The 22,931-nt window shown below is 38.3% G+C and overlaps 2 protein-coding genes across 4 annotated transcripts in view; one reads left to right on the top strand and one right to left on the bottom strand.

The window, feature by feature from the left end:
* Positions 1–8,872, top strand: part of FAM98B (family with sequence similarity 98 member B) — a 37,483-nt gene extending 28,611 nt beyond the window's left edge. The window contains 3 exon segments of the mRNA XM_011227791.3: positions 2,950–3,117; positions 5,182–5,303; positions 5,305–8,872. Of these exon segments, the coding sequence (XP_011226093.3) occupies positions 2,950–3,117; positions 5,182–5,303; positions 5,305–5,425 (411 nt within the window). The 3' untranslated portion in view covers positions 5,426–8,872.
* RASGRP1 (RAS guanyl releasing protein 1) overlaps positions 8,721–22,931 on the bottom strand; it is a 78,511-nt gene continuing 64,300 nt past the window's right edge. For all 3 annotated transcript variants that reach the window (XM_034661181.1, XM_034661182.1, XM_034661183.1), the window contains 5 exons: positions 22,374–22,518; positions 21,657–21,693; positions 20,728–20,880; positions 18,950–19,335; positions 8,721–11,310 (listed from right to left, as the gene is read on the bottom strand). In XM_034661181.1, the coding sequence (XP_034517072.1) occupies positions 11,176–11,310; positions 18,950–19,335; positions 20,728–20,880; positions 21,657–21,693; positions 22,374–22,518 (856 nt within the window). In that variant the 3' untranslated portion in view covers positions 8,721–11,175. The remainder of the gene's footprint in view (positions 11,311–18,949; positions 19,336–20,727; positions 20,881–21,656; positions 21,694–22,373; positions 22,519–22,931) is intronic.

Raw genomic sequence — 22,931 nt, 5'->3', positions numbered from 1 at the left:
GTTCATGTCCATGATATATTCCTAAAATGGAGTTTCTTGACAAAACAATATGTATAAATTTTTTTAATGTTTTGGTGCATTCTCTAGAGTTGCCCTTCGGACAGATTATGTATGTTTGTTAGTATGGTTAATCTGATTTCTTCATTATTTTGCTAGTATTGAGCTAAGACTGTGTATAATTTTATAGTTTGCTTTTTTCACTGATTGTATTGTGATCATTGTTCCATACTCTGAAAGTTTTATTTTAATATTCTTTTTAAAATTAATTTCTAATTTTTCTGTGATAAAAATCACCAACTTAAAGTATATAGTTCAGTGGTTTTTATTATATTCACTATATTTTTGTAACCATTACTCATGTCTAGTTCTAGAACATTTCCATCACCCTAAAAAGAAACACGTACCCATTAGCAGTCATTCCCAGTACTCCCTGTCTCTCTTCCCTGACAGCTACTACTATGATCTGCTTCTGTCTTATTGGATTTACCTATCTGACAGTTCATATAAGTGGAATCATACAGTATGTGGCTTTTTATGTCTGGCAGCTTAGCATAATGCTTTCAAGGTTTATCCATTGTTGCTGAATGTAGCAGTACTTCCTTTCAGTGTCCTTGTTATGGCCGCATTATATTTTATCATATAATGATGCATAATTTCTTTTTTTTTTTAATGATTTTTTTTTATTATATTATGTTAGTCACCATACAGTACATCCCCGGATTCCGATGTAAAGTTCGATGATTCATTAGTTGCGTATAACACCCAGTGCACCATGCAATACGTGCCTTCCTTACTACCCATCACCAGTCTATCCCATTCCCCCACCCCCCTCCCCTCTGAAGTCTTCAGTTTGTTTCTCATAGTCCATAGTCTCTCATGTTTCATTCCCCCTTCTGATTACCCCCCTTTTCTTTATCCCTTTCTTCCCCTACCGATCATCCTAGTTCTTATGTTCCATAGATGAGAAGAAATCATATGATAATTGTCTTTCTCTGCTTGACTTATTTCACTTAGCATTATCTCCTCCAGTGCCATCCATGATGCATAATTTCTTATTTTAGACATTTTTTCCTGTATTAACCCCTACTAGGAATATTAATGTATGTAATTTTTATTTGTGAATTGCAACTATATTCTTATGGTGGATTCCTAAGTGGAAATTTGCTGTGTCAAAAGTTATGACTCTTAATGGTCTTAATTCCCATGGCCAAATTGTTTTCTGGAAAGTTTTTATGAATTTAAACTCCTACCAGTAGGGTAAATAAAATTTTGTCCTCACTTTAGCTTTTTTAATATTTAGAATATTAACAGTTTTATTGCTAACTTGAAAAAAAGACTAAATTGTTTTAAGTTGTATGTTTTCATTATTGGTGAAGTTCAGCTTTTTTCTAAAAGCTTATTAGCCATTTAAATTTCCTTTTGTTTCGAAATTTCTTTTTGCATCTTGCTTTTTTCCCCTTAGGATCTTCCCTTTTTCTTTTTGATTGAGCTTTTTATATATTAAGGAAGTTAGCTAGTTGGTTTATTTGTTGAAAATATTGTCACCAGTTTTTTTATTTTATGTTGTTGTATAGAAATTTTAATCTTTATACTAAAGTTTTTCAATTTATTTATTTATTTTTTTAAAAAAGATTTTATTTATTTATTCAACAGAGATAGAGACAGCCAGCGAGAGAGGGAACACAAGCAGGGGGAGTGGGAGAGGAAGAAGCAGGCTCATAGCGGAGGAGCCTGTTGTGGGGCTCGATCCCATTATGCCGGGATCACGCCCTGAGCCGCCCTGAGCCGCAGGCAGACGCTTAACCGCTGTGTCACCCAGGCGCCCCTTTAAAGTTTTTCAATTTAAAATAAAACTTTAAACAATGAACTCTTTACTGTATTTGGAATTCTCTTTGTTATATGGTCTGCCTAATTATTGTTCCTCTTTTTTATATAAATAGCAGTTCATTCCAACACCATTTAAAAATTAATCTATCCCTTTTTTACTGATTTTTTTTTTTTACTTCCCACCCCCATTTGTCACTGATCTTTGATGTCTCTTCTGTTATTTATTGCATTCATATTTATTTACGAAGCTCTGAATTTTAATTGCCTGTTTTGTTTCATCAGTCTGTTTTTTTCCCCCAAGTTCCATTTAATTAGACTGAGGTAGGATAGTATGTTGTTATCTGTACCTTTGCCTGGGAGTCAACTAGAACCTTTATTAGCATGTAGGCAAAACTGGGACTCTGTATTTTGCGGAAACTGTTTAAGCTTTCCAGGTCTCATTTCTTTTTCTATCTGCAAAAGGGAATAATAAAAGCAACACTCTAAAAGGATGTTGTAAGGATTAAAGAAATGACTATTAAGTGGACAGTATCCTGGCACATTTAATAAGTACTCAAGGAATGTTAACTGTTAAAACAGTGATGATGATTTCGTATTGCATATTAATATCTGGTAGAACTCTTCTTTTTCAAAATTCTTTTAGTTGTATTTACATATTTAGCTTCTGGATTAATTTTAGATTACCTCCCCCCCCATCCTCCAAAAACCATTCCAGTAGTATTACAATAAATCTATAAGATAATTTGGGGGAAAAATGACAATACTCAGTGTCCCTGTCCAGAAACTTGGCATTTCTCTCGATTCATTCAACTTTTCTTTTTGTGTTTATAAGCTTTACTAATGTTTCCTTCTTAAAGGTCCTGTATGTGTTTTTGGTTAAAGATATTTTTGGGTATTTTGTTGTTAGCTAACATAGAATCTTTTTTGCGTTATTTTTAAATGACTTTTTATTGGTAGTTATGTATTCTTTTGGCATCTCTTGGTCTCTCTTTTTCATTCTGCCTCCAAATGATGAGATATTTAAATGTTTTGCTCTTTTCTGTTTCTGAAGATGATGGTTGCCATTGTTCTTTCATTGAAATGTTCTTTGGCTCCTTTTTCCCCCTACCTTTTGTTATTTAGGTAAAAACAGATGACATAGCAAGAATTTATCAGCCTAAGCGTTATGCTTTATCACCCAAGACAACGATCACACTGGCACATCTACTTGCTGCTCGTGAAGATCTGTCCAAGATCATTAGAACAAGTAGTGGCTCCAGCCGAGAGAAGACGGCATGTGCCATTAATAAGGTTGGTTTTTCTTTCAGTACAGTGGAGAATGAATTTATAATATCCTCATTTGATGTTTTTACAAATTTCAGTTCATTTTTCTCTTACACCCTGGTAAACTCCTAGAACAGAGAGTGGCGAAAGTATTTCAGTTCATCCAGGCTGTTATGTTTTGTGTGTGCTTGTTCATTTGAATTTTTATATTCATAAATCAAACCACAGTTTTATTTGAATTAGAGGAACTAAGAATTGTTTTTATCAGTAGCTTTAGCCAGAATTATTTGCCTCCTTTCCAAGAATTATATATTTTTTGTCAGTAAAAATCTGTAGTAGTTGTTTCAGGTAGTGACAGGTTCCTTATAACCTTGGTATAAAGGAAGAGTACATGCTTGGAGACCTACGGATCTGGATTCGTGTCCTAGCTCTTATCATTTACATAGAGGAGTCACCTTGGGCAGGTTACTGAATCTTTAGAGGTTCCATTTTCTGATTAAGAATATAGTTCCATTTCTCCAACATTGCTTTTAAGCAAGCTCAAAGTGATTGAATCTTTTACAACAGCAGCAATGGCAGTAATCTAGATTTGTCATTTTGACTGGCATGTACTCTATATTTAGAGCACTTTATGGCAAACTTTATTACAAAAGAGCAAAAAGTCAGAAGGGATTTGGGCAATTTTAAAACATTGTTATTCAGTGAAAAAAGTGTCCTTGATACGGTGTATCTTGTTAGAGAGATGGTTGTATATAAAGTCAACTTGTTAATTACTGCTAAGTTAGTCACCAGTGTTTGTTCCTCCCTCTTCTATTTTAGATCAACCTCCTCTATCTTTTGAAAATATTTTGTCTTTAAATATATTACTTAGTGTCTTTTTATCAGGTTATGATTTAGTTTTATGGGATTAAGAGTTTTACTTTAAGTGGCATTGCCCATCTCTTTTCCAAGTTTATAATTTATAATCTATTTGAAGGCAGTCTTCTCAGTTCTTGGGAAGTGTCCCCAAGCAGCATGTTTGTTTGGTGGAGAGACCAATGAAAATAACAAGAAAACCTATTTTTTGCATTTGGTAATTAGGACATAATTGGTGACTTTAAGAGAATGTTTGCATTCTTCGAACATTGCCCCACAGTAAGGATGTTATACTTTTTGTCTTTAATTTATGATATAAATTACTAAAACGTGGTTTGAGTAGAGGATCAATGGAACTAGAACACAACTGATTTGTAGGTCATTTTGGTTGAAGCAGTTACGGTTTTTCCTTCTTTCCGGAAAGAGATGAGCAGGAAGCTAGTTTCGGTAGCTTCCTCCTTCAGCACTGTCTGTATTTATGGACCTATAAATTAGCTCCTTTCTACAGAAGGCTGGGGACTTAAACTGCACTCTTCCCTGGCTTATCCTTCAAGTATTGTGAAGCATGGTTAGGAGAGCCTATCAAGACTTCATTTTCTCTGCTGATATAGTAACTAGTGTCATCATTGAAAGTTAATGAGCTTAAGTTTCATAAGAAAGGAATAGTTCATTGCAAATCCTTGTATCTCTAGAGGGATACCTTGGATTATAGTCATATTCATCTCTAACATCTCATTAAATTCACATGTTACCATATATTATACTTCATACTTTTAAAATAACACGTGCTTGGGAATATAGTTTTTTATTGGATAATCCATGACCCAATGAATGGCAGTGGAAAGTCCAGAGTTGTATAAATAGATAATGAAGTTAATGAATATAGGGTATATAATTTATGTATATTGAAAATGTTTTGCTAAAAATATTTTAGTGGGTACTGCATTTGTTACAGAATTTTGAAACAAATTTGAACAAGAGAAAATTAAGAAGCCCTTAAGTTTCAATAATGTTCCCTAGATTGTTTAAACATAATCCACACTGTAAGGAATTTGTCATACATCACATTTATATTTTCAGTAATAATTCGTGCTGCATGTCTGATGCGTTCATGTCCTTAAATATTTGGCTTCTGTTTCTTTATTAGAACAGTTAAGTTCAATATCACTTGAATCCTTTATGTAAACTGTAACTTCTAAAATATTAGAAACTGAAGGACCATGTTTCTTCACACAGGTGCTGATGGGAAGGGTGCCTGACAGAGGAGGACGGCCGAATGAAATCGAACCACCACCCCCTGAAATGCCCCCTTGGCAAAAGAGACAAGAAGGCGGCGGAAGGGGTGGTTGGGGTGGTGGAGGGGTTCCAAGGCAGGGGAGATTATGGTGGAAGAGGAGGGGGCTATGGTGGAAGAGGGGGCTATGGTGGAAGAGGTTATGGAGATCCATATGGAGGTGGTGGTGGATATAGAAGATATTAAAAACTACCAAAATCAGCAGTGCTTACTTGTTGGCAGAGACATTAGGTGTAGTGTTCTAAATAACATACTTGAATGTCATCTTTGAAGTAAACGCCGTGTTAGATTCCCTGATACCATTCTTGAATTGGGTTAATCTGTAAAAGCATTGTTTTATACTACCATTTGATCTCTTAGACAAAGTGATGATTTTTCCATATTCTGTATACCCTTGAGCATGTCTTTTTAAAAAACAAAAAATGAGCAAAAATTATTTTTAAAAATGTAAATATTTATTACCATCTAAACTTGGAAAATGGAAAGTATTTTATTGTCATGATTGAATTTTGATTGTTACCTGTATTTTATTCAGGTTTGAAACACATAAATTACCCGACTTGTAATGGTAAGGAATATAGACTATTGCCTCATCTGTATTCCTGTGGCCTGTTTTGTATTTGATGATTATACTTTATGAAATAGGGAAAGGGACTGATCTGATAGTTCAGTAGGCAGTTGTCATGAGTTGTTTGTTCTTTTAAAGGCAGCGATTCCTCTGACCAGGATTCTGTTAAAGTTCCATTAATTGAAGCTCAAGCTTGCTTCTTACTATGTGTATTTGATTTATTTTCCAGGTGGATTTGAAATCTGTGGTTTTGTTTAACAAAGCAAAGTTAAAGACTGAGGTCAGAATTACTCTAAAGGGATGAGGACAAGTAATAATTTTACCTGGTGATGTAAAAAATATTCATATAAACTGGTCTCTTCATCATTTGTGCAATCACCATAGGTGTTTGAATATTTAAAGGGAGGCTGAGCTGTATTGCTCAGGATTAGGGCACTAATTGTCAGTTTCAGTCCATCAGAGGTAGGATCAGGGCATCCCTTGGAAATTCTGATTCACAGCTCGATTTTGGAAACAGGGTTAGGGAATGGTTACATGTGGTTTGGTGGTTGGAGTAGGTAAAGGTTTGGAGATCAAGAGTTGTGAATTTGAATCATGGCACTAGCCCAGGGGTGCTATGGGCTGAAATGACCATAGCTCTCAAGGATTGATTTGTCCTCATTTGTCAAGTGAGGAATGTGACACTTGCACTCTTCTCAGATTGTTTCATAAAGACCTAAGTACAAGTGCCATTTATCGAGGGCTTGTTGGGAATGGTTTAAGAAGTGGGCCCAGTAATGCATTCTTCTCTTAGTATAGACAGATAAGATAGTCACATTTTGTCATTCCCACTGTAAAATGTGTATCCCAGTGTGGGCTCTTGTTTGACACCGTGCATAACAATTTTCTGTGAACTAGCAAACTCAACAGATAGAAAGCTGATTACCAGTGGACACATGGTATTTGATATTTGGCAGTTTCATTGTTGTTGTTTTGTTTTGCTTTACAATAAACCCTGTAGTGAAAACTAAAATAATGTTAAAACTTGAAAAGTAAATATTGTGTATACTGCAGTCTTTGCCATGTATTTTTCAAGCTAACTCTTCAAAGAAATTTGTTCAGGATAGGAAAACATAAACTTTAGATTATTTGTAAAATAGATTTTAAAAAATATGTTTATATTTAATGAAGATACTTAATTTCATTTGTGATAGTTAGAAAAAAAAAGGCTTTCCAATTAAGAAAACGTTCTTTTCAGTAGCTATAAACTCTGAAAAATAAATAATTTTTAAAAATATGTAATCAAAGACTGCTGGAGTATAGTTGCTGATATAGAAGGTGTTTACAACTACTTTCAACTTTTATCACTAAAGGTTTGCGGCAAACAAACCTATGGCAGAAACATTAATCGATCCATTTCTGTAAGATTTCCTTGTACCTTCATAGGAGTGCTGTTGAGTTATCCGCTGTACCCACTGTCTTACCCAATTTTATATAACACTTGCTCTTGGAATCATATTAGAGGTAGAACCACTCCTATTTACACATTCCTATAAACTTCACTTGAATGAAAAGCAGGGTGATCTAGACCCTAATATCTTATTCTTCCCTGGAAGGTAGGATTTTCATGATACTCTTTTTTTAAGTAAAAATTTCTTTTGTAGAAGAGTGTGCTGAGCAATATCTAGACTAGCAGTGGCCAGCTTGGGGCTTTGACGTCAACAGCCATAATGTGAAAATGTTTTATAAATTGAGGGCAGTACAAGTGCAGAGTATAATGAATGGTACTTTACTGCTTCCTACAGTCTAAATCTTTTTATGGGCCACTTCTTCATTCCTTTTTGCCTGGTTCTCAGTTTCATTTTTCCCTATTACCTCATTTATCCTCCCCTCCCCCCCCTTTTTTTCCTCCCTGCCTTTAGTATCTTAATAGCACTTATAGACATGACTTTACTGAGATTCTGGATTAGTCTCTTACGTGGGCCTTATAAAGAATATGTGTCCCCATCCATTTTACACATAGCTCTCAGCAGAAGGAGGATCAGTTGTTTTCTTTGAACCGATGGCCTTGTGTTCTGCAGATCAGGGAGACCTTGCTTCACTACAGAGTAAAAACCTTTTAAACTAAGAACACTTAATTACCTGTATTTATGTCAAAAGAAGGTATGATAACCCAAAAACGATTTGTGACACGGACTGTTCTTATGAATGATATTATACCTTAAAAGGAGCACAGGATAGGTAAATTTGGGATGGAATCTGGGGATGGAAGAAAGGAGGCAGTTTAATCTCTCCTTCAGGGTCAGGTTGTCAATGTGACTTATTTTGTATGAAGTGTTAAAATTGCCAAAATGATAAATATACCCACATCCAAATGTACCAGAATGCATTCCATAGTGGAATTTGCGTGATTGGAATTTACCCCCACTCTTCATTGGTCTGGTTAAACAAAAGTTGGCTGAGGATTAAGAGAAAGTCATAGCTATCTCTTAATCACTCTAAGTAGTCATGAACACAAATGAATTGCTCTGGGTGGTCTGCATTGGACTGAACTGTACCAGTTTCATGCACAACTTCAGAATTCTTTACTTGCTAGTTTTCTTAGAACTGTTGAATTAAAGACAAAAGCCACAGAGAAATGATAACCTTAAATTTGTCTTCTTCATTCTTAAGTATTTATAGACTTAGTATTTGGGGATCACTGTAAGTCCTTATGCAATAAGGTAAGAAAAGGTTGAATATTTCTGTACTGTTACTTCATTTTACAAAAAGATTTAGAAAACTTCACACTGAATAATTAGTTGCTTTGCTTTTCCTTCCAGGAAAACCCAGTTTGGTTAATAGAATAGGGGAGTGGTATCAGCTGTGGATTATAGTAAAAATTCAAGAGAAGCTTCTACATATTCATGAACTAGAAGAAACACAAGACAGCTATGTGGTAGGGATGCTAATGTCTTTTATCATATAAATATTACACAAAGAAAACTTACATTAGGTATCAAAAAACCCCACAAAAAACCCTTTACAATCTGTACACTTGTTTTTCCCCTGCAGTTCTTCTACATTATACATCCTTAGACAGAAATTCACAATGGTCAGTAAAAAGGCATGTCAGTTACCGAAGAAAATGAGAAGTGATGTTGCTGTTGACAAAATAAGATTTGTCCTTGTTTTGACAGATAAATATGTGCTCAAACTTACTTCAAGTCAGTTTATAAGGCATAAAAATTTGTATCCTAGGCTTGACAAACCAAAAATTTTTTCCAGATTATTTCTGTAGATTCTACTAATCCCATGTAGCTCAGTGCAAATATTAATTTACATGCTATTTGTCTTTGGCCCTTGCTGGACTATAAAAACTTGTGATAAAACTGCTTCCTGCCCATTTCAGTGATAAATTCTGGAATGCTTGAGACCCTCTAGCCATATTAATTTGACTGATTAAGGGAGGTCTGACCTTCGGAATTCTAGGATTACAGATAATGTACACAGGAATTAACCTTGGGTCTGTATTTTGGATGGAGGGTAAGGAGAAAAAAAAATTTGTGTTACATGACTTATGTTTATAAAGAAATTGAGCTGTACCACCTTTGGTCTGTTATCAGAGGGAAAGAATAATAATGATGAACATGAATTTTAAAGACTATTATAAATTCACGTTTGCTGCTTACTTATATGGACAAATTGCTTCTTAACTTACATACCAGGTGATGGACCTAAGCAGCCTGCTATGGGGATTTCTGAGCTTGGAATTAGGAAAGGATAAATTTGTGTGTAAAGTAATTCTTTAAAACACTAACTGAAAGCTGCTCACTAGTTTTGTCACTAAAGCTGAGCACTAGGAGATAAGCAGATGGAAACTGGTCTTTCATCAAAGAAACTTCTTAAATGATTGGAATCCTTCAAGGAAGTCACACTGTATATATACTTTGTATTCTGATTAAGATTTGGTGTTGTTGGCTTTGGGTTTCAAACTTTTCATTGTTGAGATTATGAATGAATTTCAAGTCTGCTTGGTACCAAGCTTTCCAAGCGTGGAAGGTAAGTTCCCCTCAAAAAGAAAATGATTCTATGAACTTTTTAGAGAAATCACGAGTCTGATAAATTTTATAGATTGGGAGTTTGTAAACTGTTGCCCAGACAACCAAATGAGCCCATTTATCATTAACCTTCATTAATAGAAAACTCACAGGACTCTTAATTGTGATTTTGCTAAACAATACATTTTACATTGTGAGCAAGTTCTTTATCTTGTAACTAACTTTATATTTGTGGATTTGTATAAATGACAAAGTTGTTTAATTCACTTCCACGTTTTCTGAAGGAGGAAACAAAATCCAAGTCAAATGCATGCTTGATATTGTATATACATAATATATACACATATACACGCTCTCAGGTCTTATTGAAGCCTCTGATCCAATTAGCTTATTTCTAAATAATATTAATAGTGAAGACAGTATAGCACAAAATCAGTTCAAAATAGTTTAAAAAAAAAAAAAGATGGCACATGAAAAGTTAAACAGACTTTCAAAAAGCCATAAATTGCTAATTCTCTCCATTGTAGATATATGAGGACAAGTACCATGTTTGCAGTATGTTTTTCTTAGCTACCTGGCCAGTCATGTATTAGGTGGTATTAGCTATGTTTCCAGGTGTTAGTTTGCCTACTTATGACTGTGAGACTAAAACTGTGAGTTGACCTGTAATTGGATAATGTCTTAGTACCCCCCCACCCCCGTTTGTGGCTCCATCTCTAGAAGTTTACGTCTAGGTAGCTATCCTCATGTGAATATGAGCCTAGTAAGGAAGGCATGGGAGAAGGTTAATTGATTAGATATCTGAGGTAGTGCAGTGGGAACCAGATTCGAAAAGAATGCTGGAATATAGAGGAAGTGAATCTATTTTTGGAATCTGAGTATCTTCCCATTGTAAGCAAGCTTTGGATGGAACAAAATCAATCCCTCAGTTCACAGAAAACCCGCAGAAGGAAGCAAAATGATTTTCCAGGGATTTTAGTTCTAAGGAAGAAGTAGCTACACAGGCCACATAGGAGAAGCAACCTCGTCAGAAATCTGTAGTCATATTTTTATCAAGCTGTTGGTATTAGTCCCAGGGGAATAAAAAGTTTATGGTGTGAATGGCAAAAATTCTGCATTCTTCAGCTTTCCTACCCTTTGATTCAACTGACTGGAAGAGAAGACAGTTCCCCTCATTAGGAGTCTTTCAAGTAAAAAAAAAAAAAAAAATACAGTAACTTGCTTTTCTTTTTTTAAAGTACTAAATAACTGGTTGATCTATGTTTCCCCAGGTGTTTGTGTTACTCATTTTTGTAAAGAGATCTCTGATAAACTCCTCTACATATTGTTGTGCTCCTTCAGTTTCTGGGCTAGGAACAGTCACCGTGCTCCATTTGAGCTAAGACATGATTGCTTCTTGCCAGTTGGAGGGTTTCTATTCTCTTCTGTGCATATTTCAGTTGGATCTTGAGAGCATCATTATCTGCTTTCAAGGTGTTTATTTCCTAAAGGGAAAAGAGAATGAGGTATGTTAATAAAGCAGCAATGAATAGCAAATCAGTTAACAATATAGGGAGTACTACACTTGATTGGAATTTTCTATTCACTGGCTGAGAATTAAAAACTATTTTCAAGACATTTATTTTGTTCTGAATAGAAAATAAGTTAAATATCAAGTGAGCATGTGCAAACAGCAATTAGTTTTTGTTATCATATCAAAGATGGCTAGCAGGCTGAATAAACCATTCTCAGACAAGAGATGGATATAAAACCTTTAGATGCTGTATGGTGGGAGAGCTAAACTTGGCAGAAATGGAGTCTCTGGTCAGGTCTGAGGTGTGAAAACAGTGACTCAGAATACTGTCCCTATGAAATACTACAGTTCATTTAGTCTAGGTTTTTCCCCCCCAAATCACTGAAAACTAATGGACTCCTCTGGTAAAGAATTTTATCCTACCCCCAAAACTGGGATTTAGTTATCGAATTTTCTGCGGCAGTTGATTTCCAGGCTACTGCCTTTTTTAAATTGAATTATATTTGACCTGTGTCATTGTATAAATTTAAGATGTACAACATGTTATTTTGATATGTTGTAATACTGCCATTGTAAAGACAATCAGCACCTTTCATTGTTAGAATGTTCTTCTTTTTAATAATTGGAATAATTTAAGTTCTGGACTCAGGTTTGAGGATTATAGTACAGTATTGGCTATATTCATTATACCATGCATTATATCTTTCAGGCTTATTTACCACTCGTTGTAAGTTGGCACCCTTAAACAACATCTGTACCTCCCATCCTTCCCGTAGTAACCACCATTTTATTTTATTTTTTTATTTTTGTTTTTTAAAGATTTTATTTACTTGAGAGAGAGTGAATGAGAGAGAACACAAGCTGGGGGGAAAGGCAGAGAGAGAGGGAGAAGCAGCCTCCCCGCTGAGCAGGGAGCCCGATGTGAGACTTGATCCCAGGATTCTGAGATCATGACTTGAGCCGAAGGCAGACGCTTAACCGACTGAGCCACCCAGGTGCCCCATAACCACTATTCTAATGTTTTTGCAAGTTTGGCTTTTTAAAATTCAACATATAAGTGGTATCATACAGTACCTGTCTTGCTCTGTCTTATCTCACTTAGCATAATGTGTTTGTGGTTCTATCCACGTTGTTGCAAATTCCCTTCTCATGGCTGAATGATACTCCAGTGTGTGTGTGTGTGTGTACACATTTTTGTTGTCTATTCATTGATGAGGTATGGACACTTAGGTTGTTTCCATATCTTGGCTATTGTAAATAACAATGCAGTGAACATGGGGATGTATCTGTCTTTTTGACTTAGTATTTTTATGTTCTTCAGATAAATACCCAGAAGTGGAATTGCTGGATAATATGATAGTTCTGCTTTTAATATTTGAGGAACCTCCACGCTGTGTTCCCTAGTGGCTGCACCAGTGTACATTCTCCCCAGCAGGGCTTGAGGGTTCCCTTTTCAACACATCCTAGCAAGCACTTGTTTTGTTTTCTTGATGCTAACCATTCTAACAGGTGTGAGTTGATAGCTCATTGTGTTTTGATTTGCCTTTCCTTGATGATTCGCAATGTTGAGCATCTTTTTATGTACCTGTTGGCCATTTGTATATATTCTTTAGAAAAATGTCTCTACTTCTTCTGCCCATTTTAATCAGATTTTGTTGTTATTGAGCTGTATGAATTCTTTATATATTTTGGATATCAACCCTTTATCCAGTTTATGGTTTGCAAAAATTTTCTCCCATTCTGTATGTTGCTTTTTTGTTGTGTTAATTCTTTTGCTGCGCAAAAGCCTTTTTAAGTTTGATGCAGTCTCTATTTGTTGAAGAGAGTCTCCTTTCCCCTTTGGGTGCTCTTGGTGCCCTTATCAAGTATTAGCTCACTGTATAAGCAAGGTGTAATTCTGGGCTCTCTTTATTCTTCCTTTGCTCCCTGTTAGTTTTTGTGCCAGTACCATACTGATTTGATTACTGTAGCTTTGAGTTTAGTTTGAAATCAGGAAGTATGGATATCTCCAGGTTGGTTCTTTTGTGGTTCCGTACAGATTTTAGGATTTTTTTCTATTTCTGTAAAGAATGCCGTTGGTATTTTAACAGAGATTGCATTAAATCTGTAGATGGCTTTGGATACTATGGACATTTTAACAGTTCTTGTCATGAACATGCGGTATCTTTCCATTTGTTTGTGTCTTTGATTTCTTTCAGCAAAATCTTGTTTTCATTGTACAGATCTTTTTTTTTTTTTTAAAAGATTTTATTTATTTATTTGACAGAGATAGAGACAGCCAGCGAGAGAGGGAACACAAGCAGGGGGAGTGGGAGAGGAAGAAGCAGGCTCATAGCAGAGGAGCCTGATGTGGGGCTCGATCCCGTAATGCCGGGATCACGCCCTGAGCCGAAGGCAGATGCCTAACCGCTGTGCCACCCAGGCGCCCCCATTGTACAGATCTTTAACTTCCTTGGTTAAATGTATTCTAAAGTATTTCATTGCTTTTGGTGCTATTGTGAATAGGATAGTTCTATTTCTTTTTCAGATATTTCATCCTTAGTGTTTAGAAATGCAGCTGATTTCTCTATGTTGATTTTGTAGCCTGCAACTATACCTAAAGTTTTGGTTAGTTCAAACAGTATTTTGGTTGTTTGGCGATTTTATATATACAGACTCTTGTCATTTGCAAATAGTGACAGTTTTATTTCTTTTCTGATTTGGGTGCTATTTATTTCTTCGTCTTGCTTAATTGCTCTAGTTAAGATTTCTAGTAATATGTTGAATAAGAGTGATGAGAGTAAGCCTCCTCCTGTCTTATTTCTGATCTTGAGAAAAAGATGTAACTTTTTTCCACTGAGTATGTTAGCTGTGGGCTTGTCGTTTGGGGCCCTTATTATGTGGAGGTATGTTACTCCTATACCCAGCCTGCTGTGTGTTTTGTTTTGTTTTTAAATTATGAAAGGGTGTTGTATTTTGTCAGATGCCTTTCCTGCCTCTACTGAGATGATCGTGATTTTTCTTTCATTTTACTGATGTGATGTATTACATTTATTGATTTGTATATGTTGATCTATGCTTGCATCCAAGGGATAAATCACATTTGGTCATGGTGTATAATCCTTTTATATGTTCTTGAATTTTGAGTTTGATAATATTTTGTTGAGAATATTTGCATTTGTTTTTATAAACATCATTGGGCTATAGTTTTCTTGTGGTGTCCTAATCTGTCTCTGGCATCAGGGTGTAATGCTCTTCTTATAGAATAAGTTTGAAGTATTCCCTCCTCAGTTTTTTGGGAGAGTTTGAGAAGGATTGGTGTTAATTCTTCTTGGAATGTTTGGTAGATTTCATCAGTGAAGCCCAATGCTGGGTGCATATATATCACGACTGTTATATCTTGTTGATGTATTGAGCCTTTTATCATTATATAATGCTCTTTTGTCCCTTGTTAACATTTTTGGCTTCAAGTCTTTTGTTTGACATAAGTATGGCTATGCCCTATTTTCTTTGGGCTTCTATTTGCGTGGAATATCCTCTTCCATCCCTTTACTTTAAGCCAATGTCTTTAGAGCTGAAATGAGTTTCCTGTAGGCAGCATAGAATTGGGTCTTATTTTTTATCCATTCGGCCATTCTGTGCCTTTTGATTGGTGAAACCATTCCATTTATTCTTTAGAGTGGTTACTGTTATGTAAGGATTTACTACTGTCATCTTTTTTGCCTTCTGGTTGTTTTATATCTCCATTTTCTTTTTCCCTCTGTTTCTGTTTACTTTTGTAAGTGTGATTTTCCATGGTGATTTGAGCCTTTTTAAAAATTTTATTTAAATTCAATTTGATATATATTGTATTAATTGTATTATTAGTTTGAGGTAGAACATAGTGATTCATCAGTTGCATACAACATCCAGTGCTCATTACAAGTGCCCTCCTTAACGCCCATCACTCACCCCATCCTGCCTCCCAATAGTTCCCTATAGTTAGTCTTTAATGGTTTGCCTCCCTGTTTTCCTTATTTTTCCCTCCCTTTCCCTATGTTCATGTTTTGTTTCTTAAATTCCACTTATGAGTGAAATCATTTGGTATTTGTCTTTCTCTGACTTTGCTTAGCATAATACCCTCTATTTCCATCCATGTCGTTTCAAAGGCAAAATTTCATTCTTTTTGCTTTGTGATTACCAAGTGGCTTACATTAAAACATCTCATAATTACAATAGTCCTTTTTAAGTAACTAAAGATAAAGTGCTAGCCACTCTTTTTCCTTTCTTTTTATATTTTTGACATTACAATTTATCTTTATGCTGTGAATTCATTGAGAAATTTTAGTAGCTATAGTTATCTTTAATGCTCCTTTCCTTAGGCCTTTCTCCTACAATTAAGAGGTTGAACACACCATTCTAATATACTTACAGTTTTCTGATTCTGCTTACTTCTCATCATTGCTGGAGTATGGTGTACTTTCATTTGCTTTTATGTCACTAATTAGCATCGTTTCACTTCAGCTTGAGGAACTCCTTTCAGCAAGGAAGGTCTAGTGGTGGTAGTGCTTTCAGTTTTCATCTGAGAAAGCCTCTATTTCACCTGAAAGGTGACTAGTGGATGAAGTATTCTTGGCTGGCAGTTTTAATACTTTGTCATTTTACTCTCTCATGGCCTGTAGAGTTAATGCTGAGAAACCTGCTGATAGCTAATGGGGTTCCTTCATAGGTTTCTCTTTTCCCAGTTTTTAAGATCCTTTATCATTGACTTTTGACAGTTGCATTATAATCGGGTGGTCCAGGGGCACCTGGGTGGCTCCGCCAGTTGAGTGTCTGCCTTCGGCTCACGTCATGATCGTAGGGTCCCTGGGGTTAAGCCGTGCTTTGGGCTGCCTGCTCCTTGGGGAATCTGCCTCTCCGGAGCTCTGCCCCTCCCCACCATTTGTGCTCTTTCTTGATTTCTCAAATAAATAAAATCTTAAAAAATAATAATGGGTGGTCCATTAGCTTCTTGGACTTGTGTTCTTCTCCAGGTTTGGGAAGTTCTCAGTTATTATTCCTCTAAATATGCTTTCTGCTTCTTTTTCCTTCTCTATTTTTCCCATCATAACTGATAGCTCTTATAGGGCTTATTCACTTTTTAAAAAATCTTAGTTCTCTTGCCTCTTCTCAATCATTTCTAAATTCTTGTCCTCTAAGTTGTTTGTTAGTTCTTTCCTTGAACTGTGTTATTTCCTAAGCTTTCCAGTGCATTCTTCATCTCACTGAACTCTTCAGCTCCAGAATTTGTCTGGTTCTTTAAAATTTTCAATCTTTTTGACAAAGAACTCTTTCTGTTCATTAATTTTATTCCTTGATACCATATTACTGTGAGTTTCCACAGTGTCCCACGAAATGTGCCTCTGCCGTCGTATTTGAAGTAGGATACATCTTTCTGAGTTGTTTACTTTGTTACCGTTCAACAGACTGGCAGTTAAAGTCCTTTTGTTTTTCATAAGGTGGCCACATACTATAGTTCAAGTTTGGGGTTTCTTCTTGCCTAAGCTGGCTCTGGTGCTGCACTTGGGAGTGTGCGTTAAAGCTCGTGTATAGCATGCTGGCGGCAGTGGTGGAGGGCTGCCCATGGCATGATGGGGGGGGTCCTCGAGTGGGGGTATTCCCAGAGGTCCATGGGCAAACCTGCTGAAACCCCGAGGGAGTTGGGGGGGTCGGAGGAGGGGGAGATGTGTTCCTTCAGTGCCCTTTGGTTATTCTTATCTGCCCCTTTCCTCCTCCTTCCCCCCGTCCCAGAGGTCCCTCAGAAATCTGGGTGCTGTTGGAGAGAAACGGGTCCCTCCTACTGTAGGGGGATCAGTTACCACTTTTGCTTTCCCTGTCCTCTGTGAAGGAGGAAGCCCGACTCCTAAAGTTCTCCTCAGCCTCTGCCCCCAAACTCTGGCTCAGTTCCCATGGTGCCCCAGCTGGTGGGGCCTCCACAACTTCTGTACCTTCCTTGCATGTCCGACCTGATTTGCACTCTCCAGTGTTGCTCTTGCCTGATCGTGGCGAGACGGGGTGGAGCAGGCTCTCCACTTCCCGTGGATCTGAGGCCTAGCCACCTACTTTCTGGAGCGCAGGTGGGTACAAATCTTTGTTTGGTTATAAATAACCAATTTGTTGCAAATAACGGGGGGAAAGTAGAAAGGTACAACACCCACTGCCATGCTGATGTCTCCAGTCTTCTTACATTATACCATATTGATTACTCCCTGCACGTGTAAGCAATTTCTGGGTAATCTGGATACAATGAGTTGTTTCTCAATGGAAATTATCGAGATCGCTATGTGCTAGGTAAATATGTTCCATGATAATAATTATTCACATTCTGAAGCAAACCGTAGAGAACACAGAATCCTGGCCTGTTTTTTACAGAGGACTAAGTAAGGCACAGTATATCTGGGATTAGAATCACAAATCTGTGTCCCCGAGATGAGTTCTTCTAAGTTGCTTTTGACTGTTTCTACCCCTAAAGAGAAAGGGCTTTGTGTAACCCATATTTTGTCACCTTCTGATTGATTCTTAAAGCAGGTCTTAAACACTCTGAGCCAGAGAACACCTTTCATCCAGAAAATGTTATTTTTTCATATGGTCCTCCCAGTATTCTTTGTTCCAGGCACCAAGCCAAGACTTTCACATGTATTATCTAACTTGTTTCTTCAGATGTTCTGTATTTCAGTTTCTAGGAGTCTGACAGGGAAAGTACAACACTGAGAATAAGGCAGGGAATTCTGAGGCCCTTTTGGGCAATTTCACTATGTAATATGTTGAATTATTTAAGGAATTCTAGCTAGGTGAATGTTGGGTTTGTGTTTGTACTGCTAGGCCTCCAAAAACATATTGCCAACGTTGATGTTTTAGAAAAAAGAAAACCTTTAAAAAACTACGATGATTGGATCTAAGCTTCCCTATCTCTAAAGTGACTTAAGTTACCTATCCTTGATAGGAAGCCGTCTGAGCCAGCCCTGTAAAGTACATTCGTAATTGGCTCTACAGAATTGAGTATTTGGGCAACTGCCTGTTGACCCCTTTCCTTTCTTATCCTCTTCTTTCATTATGCCCTTTTCTTTAACCTTAGGACCATATTCCCAAACTCCTGTTCTTCCTTCTTGGTAAACTTTATCTTTTATAATGCCTTTAGGGGGCACCTTACAATTAGGACATGGTAAGCTGAACAGAAGCAGCAGCAGCAGCAGCAGCTCCTGGTACAGTTGTTACCAGTTTGTAGATTATATTCAACTGTGCATCTGCCACGTGCTGTGTAACGTATACAGAAGGTCAGCACGTTCTCTGGTTTGAGTTTCATTTAGAAAGAAGGCTGTGGTGTCAGCACAGGAAAGCTGATCAGGAGAAACTCCCCCCCCCCCCCTTCAAAGCACCTATTGTGAACAGATTTGGGTCCTGGCACCACCGCTTTGAAATGGTAATAGGGAGCCCAGTATATCTTGTTCTACTCATGGTAATGTGGGACGTGGCCTCCACTGTTTGAAAGCAAGCCAGAATCCTCTTTTCTTTTTTGGCTTTATCCCGCTGGTCAGAATCTTTAGCTTGCATCTTCTTCCCTGGTTTAGCCCCACTTCTCTGAGAGTCTGAAAAAGAAAAGAAAAGGAAGGTACCTGTTCCAGCTCTTGGTAGGTTGGGAGTCTGAGATGTCGGAGATCCTCCTTTGATTTTATGAGGGATTCTTTATTCTCCCACTTGACAAAAGCCCGCTTTCTGACCAAGACCGGGCTGGGGCACGGAGATGTGGGACTGGGAAGCACATACAGCGTATCCTGGGCTGTCTTCCTTGGGGAGGACAGCATAAAGGGACCGGAAGGACCCTCGCTGCCCAGCCAAGGCAGTGATTCCGTCTGGGTGGCCTTGTGGGCGACAGTCCTCTTCAGCCGAACAGAAATCTTCTGTGAGGACACGCCCATGAGCATGATGGTCCGATCTTTACTTTCCTCACTGGGTTCCACAGCCTCCCCATTCGGGAATGTGAAGGGTCCTTCCTCAGGCGCTGCAGAAAGATACATGACATATTAGTACTCTGTCTCAGAAAAGCAGAGCTCAGGATCGACACATTGGTTTCAAACGAGACCTTTCTTGCAGGAGTTCCATGGGCCCAAAGTGGACTCCTTTTCAGGCACCCTATTGAGGGGGTGAAGGGGCCTGAAGTCCAGGGGCTTTGCTGGTGAAGCCACAGCCCCTGGTGCCAGGCTGCATCTACCCCGACAAAAGGGCATTTTTCTATTTGCCTGCAGGATTTCAGTTTCTGCAGATAAGTTGAAGCGAGGCCCTGCTTCAGTGCTGTAGAGAGAAATGGTCCATAAAGATTTTCTGTGGACATTGGGATGTGGTAGCTGTCAGCATTCAAGTTTTGGTCCTCTTGCAGGTGGCCTCCAGGAGCTGGTAGGAATTTTCTTTCAGACCTATTTGTACAGTGGGCATAGCTTAACTGTGAGAGGGAAGTTGCAGCTTTGTGGAATTGTGTCTCAAAATGTATTGCCCTTCGTATGATGCTAATTGGAAAAGGGGAGAGAAATCATTCTGGTTTTCTTCTTTGAACCAACACCCTTGCCCTGGACCCAGCCTGGATATTAACCATTAGGAGCAATTTCTTAGAAAAGTAAAGAGTGGATATATTTGAGATGATTGGTAGACTACAGATCATCTCAATTTATTGTTTTCCAAAGACTCAACAGTAATTGTAGGCTGTTTGAAACACAACATTTATACATAAACAGATTTTAGATGCTGTTTAGTCTTTCATTTAATGAGGATGAAAAGGTTACCTTCCAGGACTTGGGGGAAATGATTATATAAAAAGTATTAAAAATATATAACATTTTAATAGAAATGCATGTTTCTTAATTATTAAGCTTTGTAGCCAAGACATTGGATTCGTATAGTCAAAATGGCTTCTGGATAACAAAAAAAGTTCTCCAATTGGCATTTATAATTTGAACCAACAGTTCTAATACTAGAAAGCTTATAAGGATCCTAGTTAATTTTTCCCCAGGGGAACATAAATTGCCAAGAAGTATTTACCCAAATAAAGCTCAACATTGTAATTATACTGTTATTCAAGTATCAGAATATTTACCATGTTTACCTAAAATAACCACCCTGCATTTTTCTGGGGTATTATGGATGATGGATTCTTTCGTATCTCCCATTTTACAACTAGACCATCATACTGCTCTCTGCCACCTTTCTCCCATGACAATTTGCATTTTATGTGACAGAACTGTGGTCCCCAAAAGGGATATGTAATTCTTGAAATGTGTCTTACACAGTGGTGTCTGTAGTGGCTTTTAAGAGGGGGAAGGACAAAGGTAATCTTTCCTCCCTGAAAATTTTATCCTTCCCACTTCATTTTCCAAGAGGAATGTTCTCCGTGCCTACTTACCATGAAGCAGGTCTTTGGCTCCCAGTGAGCAAAGGCTGGATGTTGGCCCTCCAGTGGTGCTGTTCTCTGTGGGAGCTGCTGGGTTCTTGGCTCGCTTCTTGCACTCAAACACAACCAGATCTTTGCATTGTTTGTGGCAGTTCATCCCGCAGTCTGTGGACAAGACACCCTGGTCAGGAAGTCTTTCCTTCTCCAGAGTCTCAAAACCACATTCGTGCAGTGCTCTCTCGTCACACATGCCTGTCCTAGTCTGGAGCTAGGACACCTGCTATTCCTAATGAACCTAGTGGTCTTCTCATTTGATCAACTCTGGATTTCACAGTCTTGTTGCAGCCCTTATCATGAGTCTCAGAATCAGAAGCAGCATCCACTGTCTTGGAGAGAAGGGTGTCTTAGTCATCCTGCATATACTGCCTACTTTACAGAGACCCCTTGAAGGCTCGCTGCTCTTAACGTCTTACTCTTTCTTCCTTGCCATAAAAGTCTCCTCTCTTTTACTCCTGAATTTTTCTAGTTTTAAGGAAGGACAGTTATGTCCAGAGTAATCTGTTGGTAAGAGGAAAGCTGGCAAGGGCCTTTGGTAAATACTTCTGGTCCCAAAGTGCCTTGCTTTGGAGACCCATCTTTCCATGACCATATGAAAGCATCATCTCCTACCCTCCATCTCTCTCTATTTCCAGGACAACCCAGAGAGAGAGAGGACCTTGCAAGGGGGAGCTTTGTAACTGGTCACTCAGGCATTTCTCTTCTCTGTGGTGGCAGTCACTCTTAGTGGGTGCTCTAGGGAAACCAGTTTGGGAATGAGCCTGAGAGCTGTGCTGGGAAGTTGTGGATTCAATCAATGGACAACTCCCCTGGGTAAAAAATGCTTTATTAGGAGAGCCTCTGAGACCAGGGAAAACAACACAGTCGACAAAGCTGAGCCTTACCTTTACATCGATATCCTTGTTTGATCACTCCCCAGAGCTATGAGACAGACAAGAGATAGTTAGAGTGTACCAGCCATCACTCATCTGTCCGGTATGAGGCCAGACAGTGGCATCCATTACTTTCCCTCATTGTGCTCTGTCTTCCTCATCTTAACTCTCCTGACCTTACATTGCAAACACAGAGTTTGTGCTGATCAAAGTCAAATGTTCTCAAGAAGCTCACTAGCGTGGACTTAGGAGCCCTTACGTAGATGAATCAGAGAACAAACCAGTTTCTCAGGACTCCAAACTAAAGAACAAGCATACAGAATCCTGGAGTCAGGGACTGGGAGGGCCCGGGGTGGGGCAGTGGTCGGAGAGGGGCAGAGCCACATGACTTCTTAAAAGCAGTTCCTTTTGAAGGGGAAAGGGCAGAGATATCTCATACTTCTTTTCTCTCTCAATGGTGACAGCATATGATTATAATTACCTAAAAAATATATCCCCAGTTTAACATTTCTTACCCTTTGTCCCAGGCCTCATGTACCAGAGGTAGAAATAAATCCAGGAGACACAGTAAAGAGTTCAAGTAAAAACGTGCATTTGAGAATGAGGTTATTCTAGGTGTTTGCTTAGGCTCTAAGGTGATAAGGGGCATGAGGTCTCTGCCTGGCTTAATCATTTAACGTCTCCTACCCCTCCCCAAGTTCAGCCTGAAGCATTTGAAGAACAACTTACAAATCCAGCACAGTTGTCACAGAAAGTAGGTTTCAGGTAGGTGGTCTCTTGAAAGTTGTGAGGAAAGCCCAGGCCCAGTTTGGAGTAGATTGAGCTGGCCCTCATGAAGTAGGCTGTGATCTCGTCTCTGCTGATGAGGCCTTCCCTGCCAGCAAGGGACAGACACGGTGTGAGTGGGGTCTGGGGCAGCAAGAGTGGCTTCCAGCCTTAGAAACTCACCTTTGTTTTACCCTTGTGTGGTAGGTATGGTATGTAGGACTGGGGACTGTCTCCACGAGCCTGCACTTAAGTAGGGGTGCACGCACAGCGTGTCCTTCGTGGGTGCGGTGAGAGGGTTCATTTCCACAGCCGTGTTCTTTGGCTAAAGTAGGTTTTCCTAGCCAATTTAAAGACTCAAAAAAGAAATGGAAACTGGATAGGGAGAGACGTGCCTTATGCTGCGGCTTCTGACCTTAGACAGTACATGACACATAACGAGCCCACCAACTGTCCCTTTGATTTCATACAGAGAACCAATATGGAGCTTATGTAACCTTCCGAAAAGTAAATAGGCAAAAT

Source organism: Ailuropoda melanoleuca, chromosome 5 (assembly GCF_002007445.2).
Source record: "Ailuropoda melanoleuca isolate Jingjing chromosome 5, ASM200744v2, whole genome shotgun sequence".
In the NCBI taxonomy this organism is placed as follows: domain Eukaryota; kingdom Metazoa; phylum Chordata; class Mammalia; order Carnivora; family Ursidae; genus Ailuropoda; species Ailuropoda melanoleuca.
This window is presented reverse-complemented; position numbering and strand designations above follow the sequence as displayed.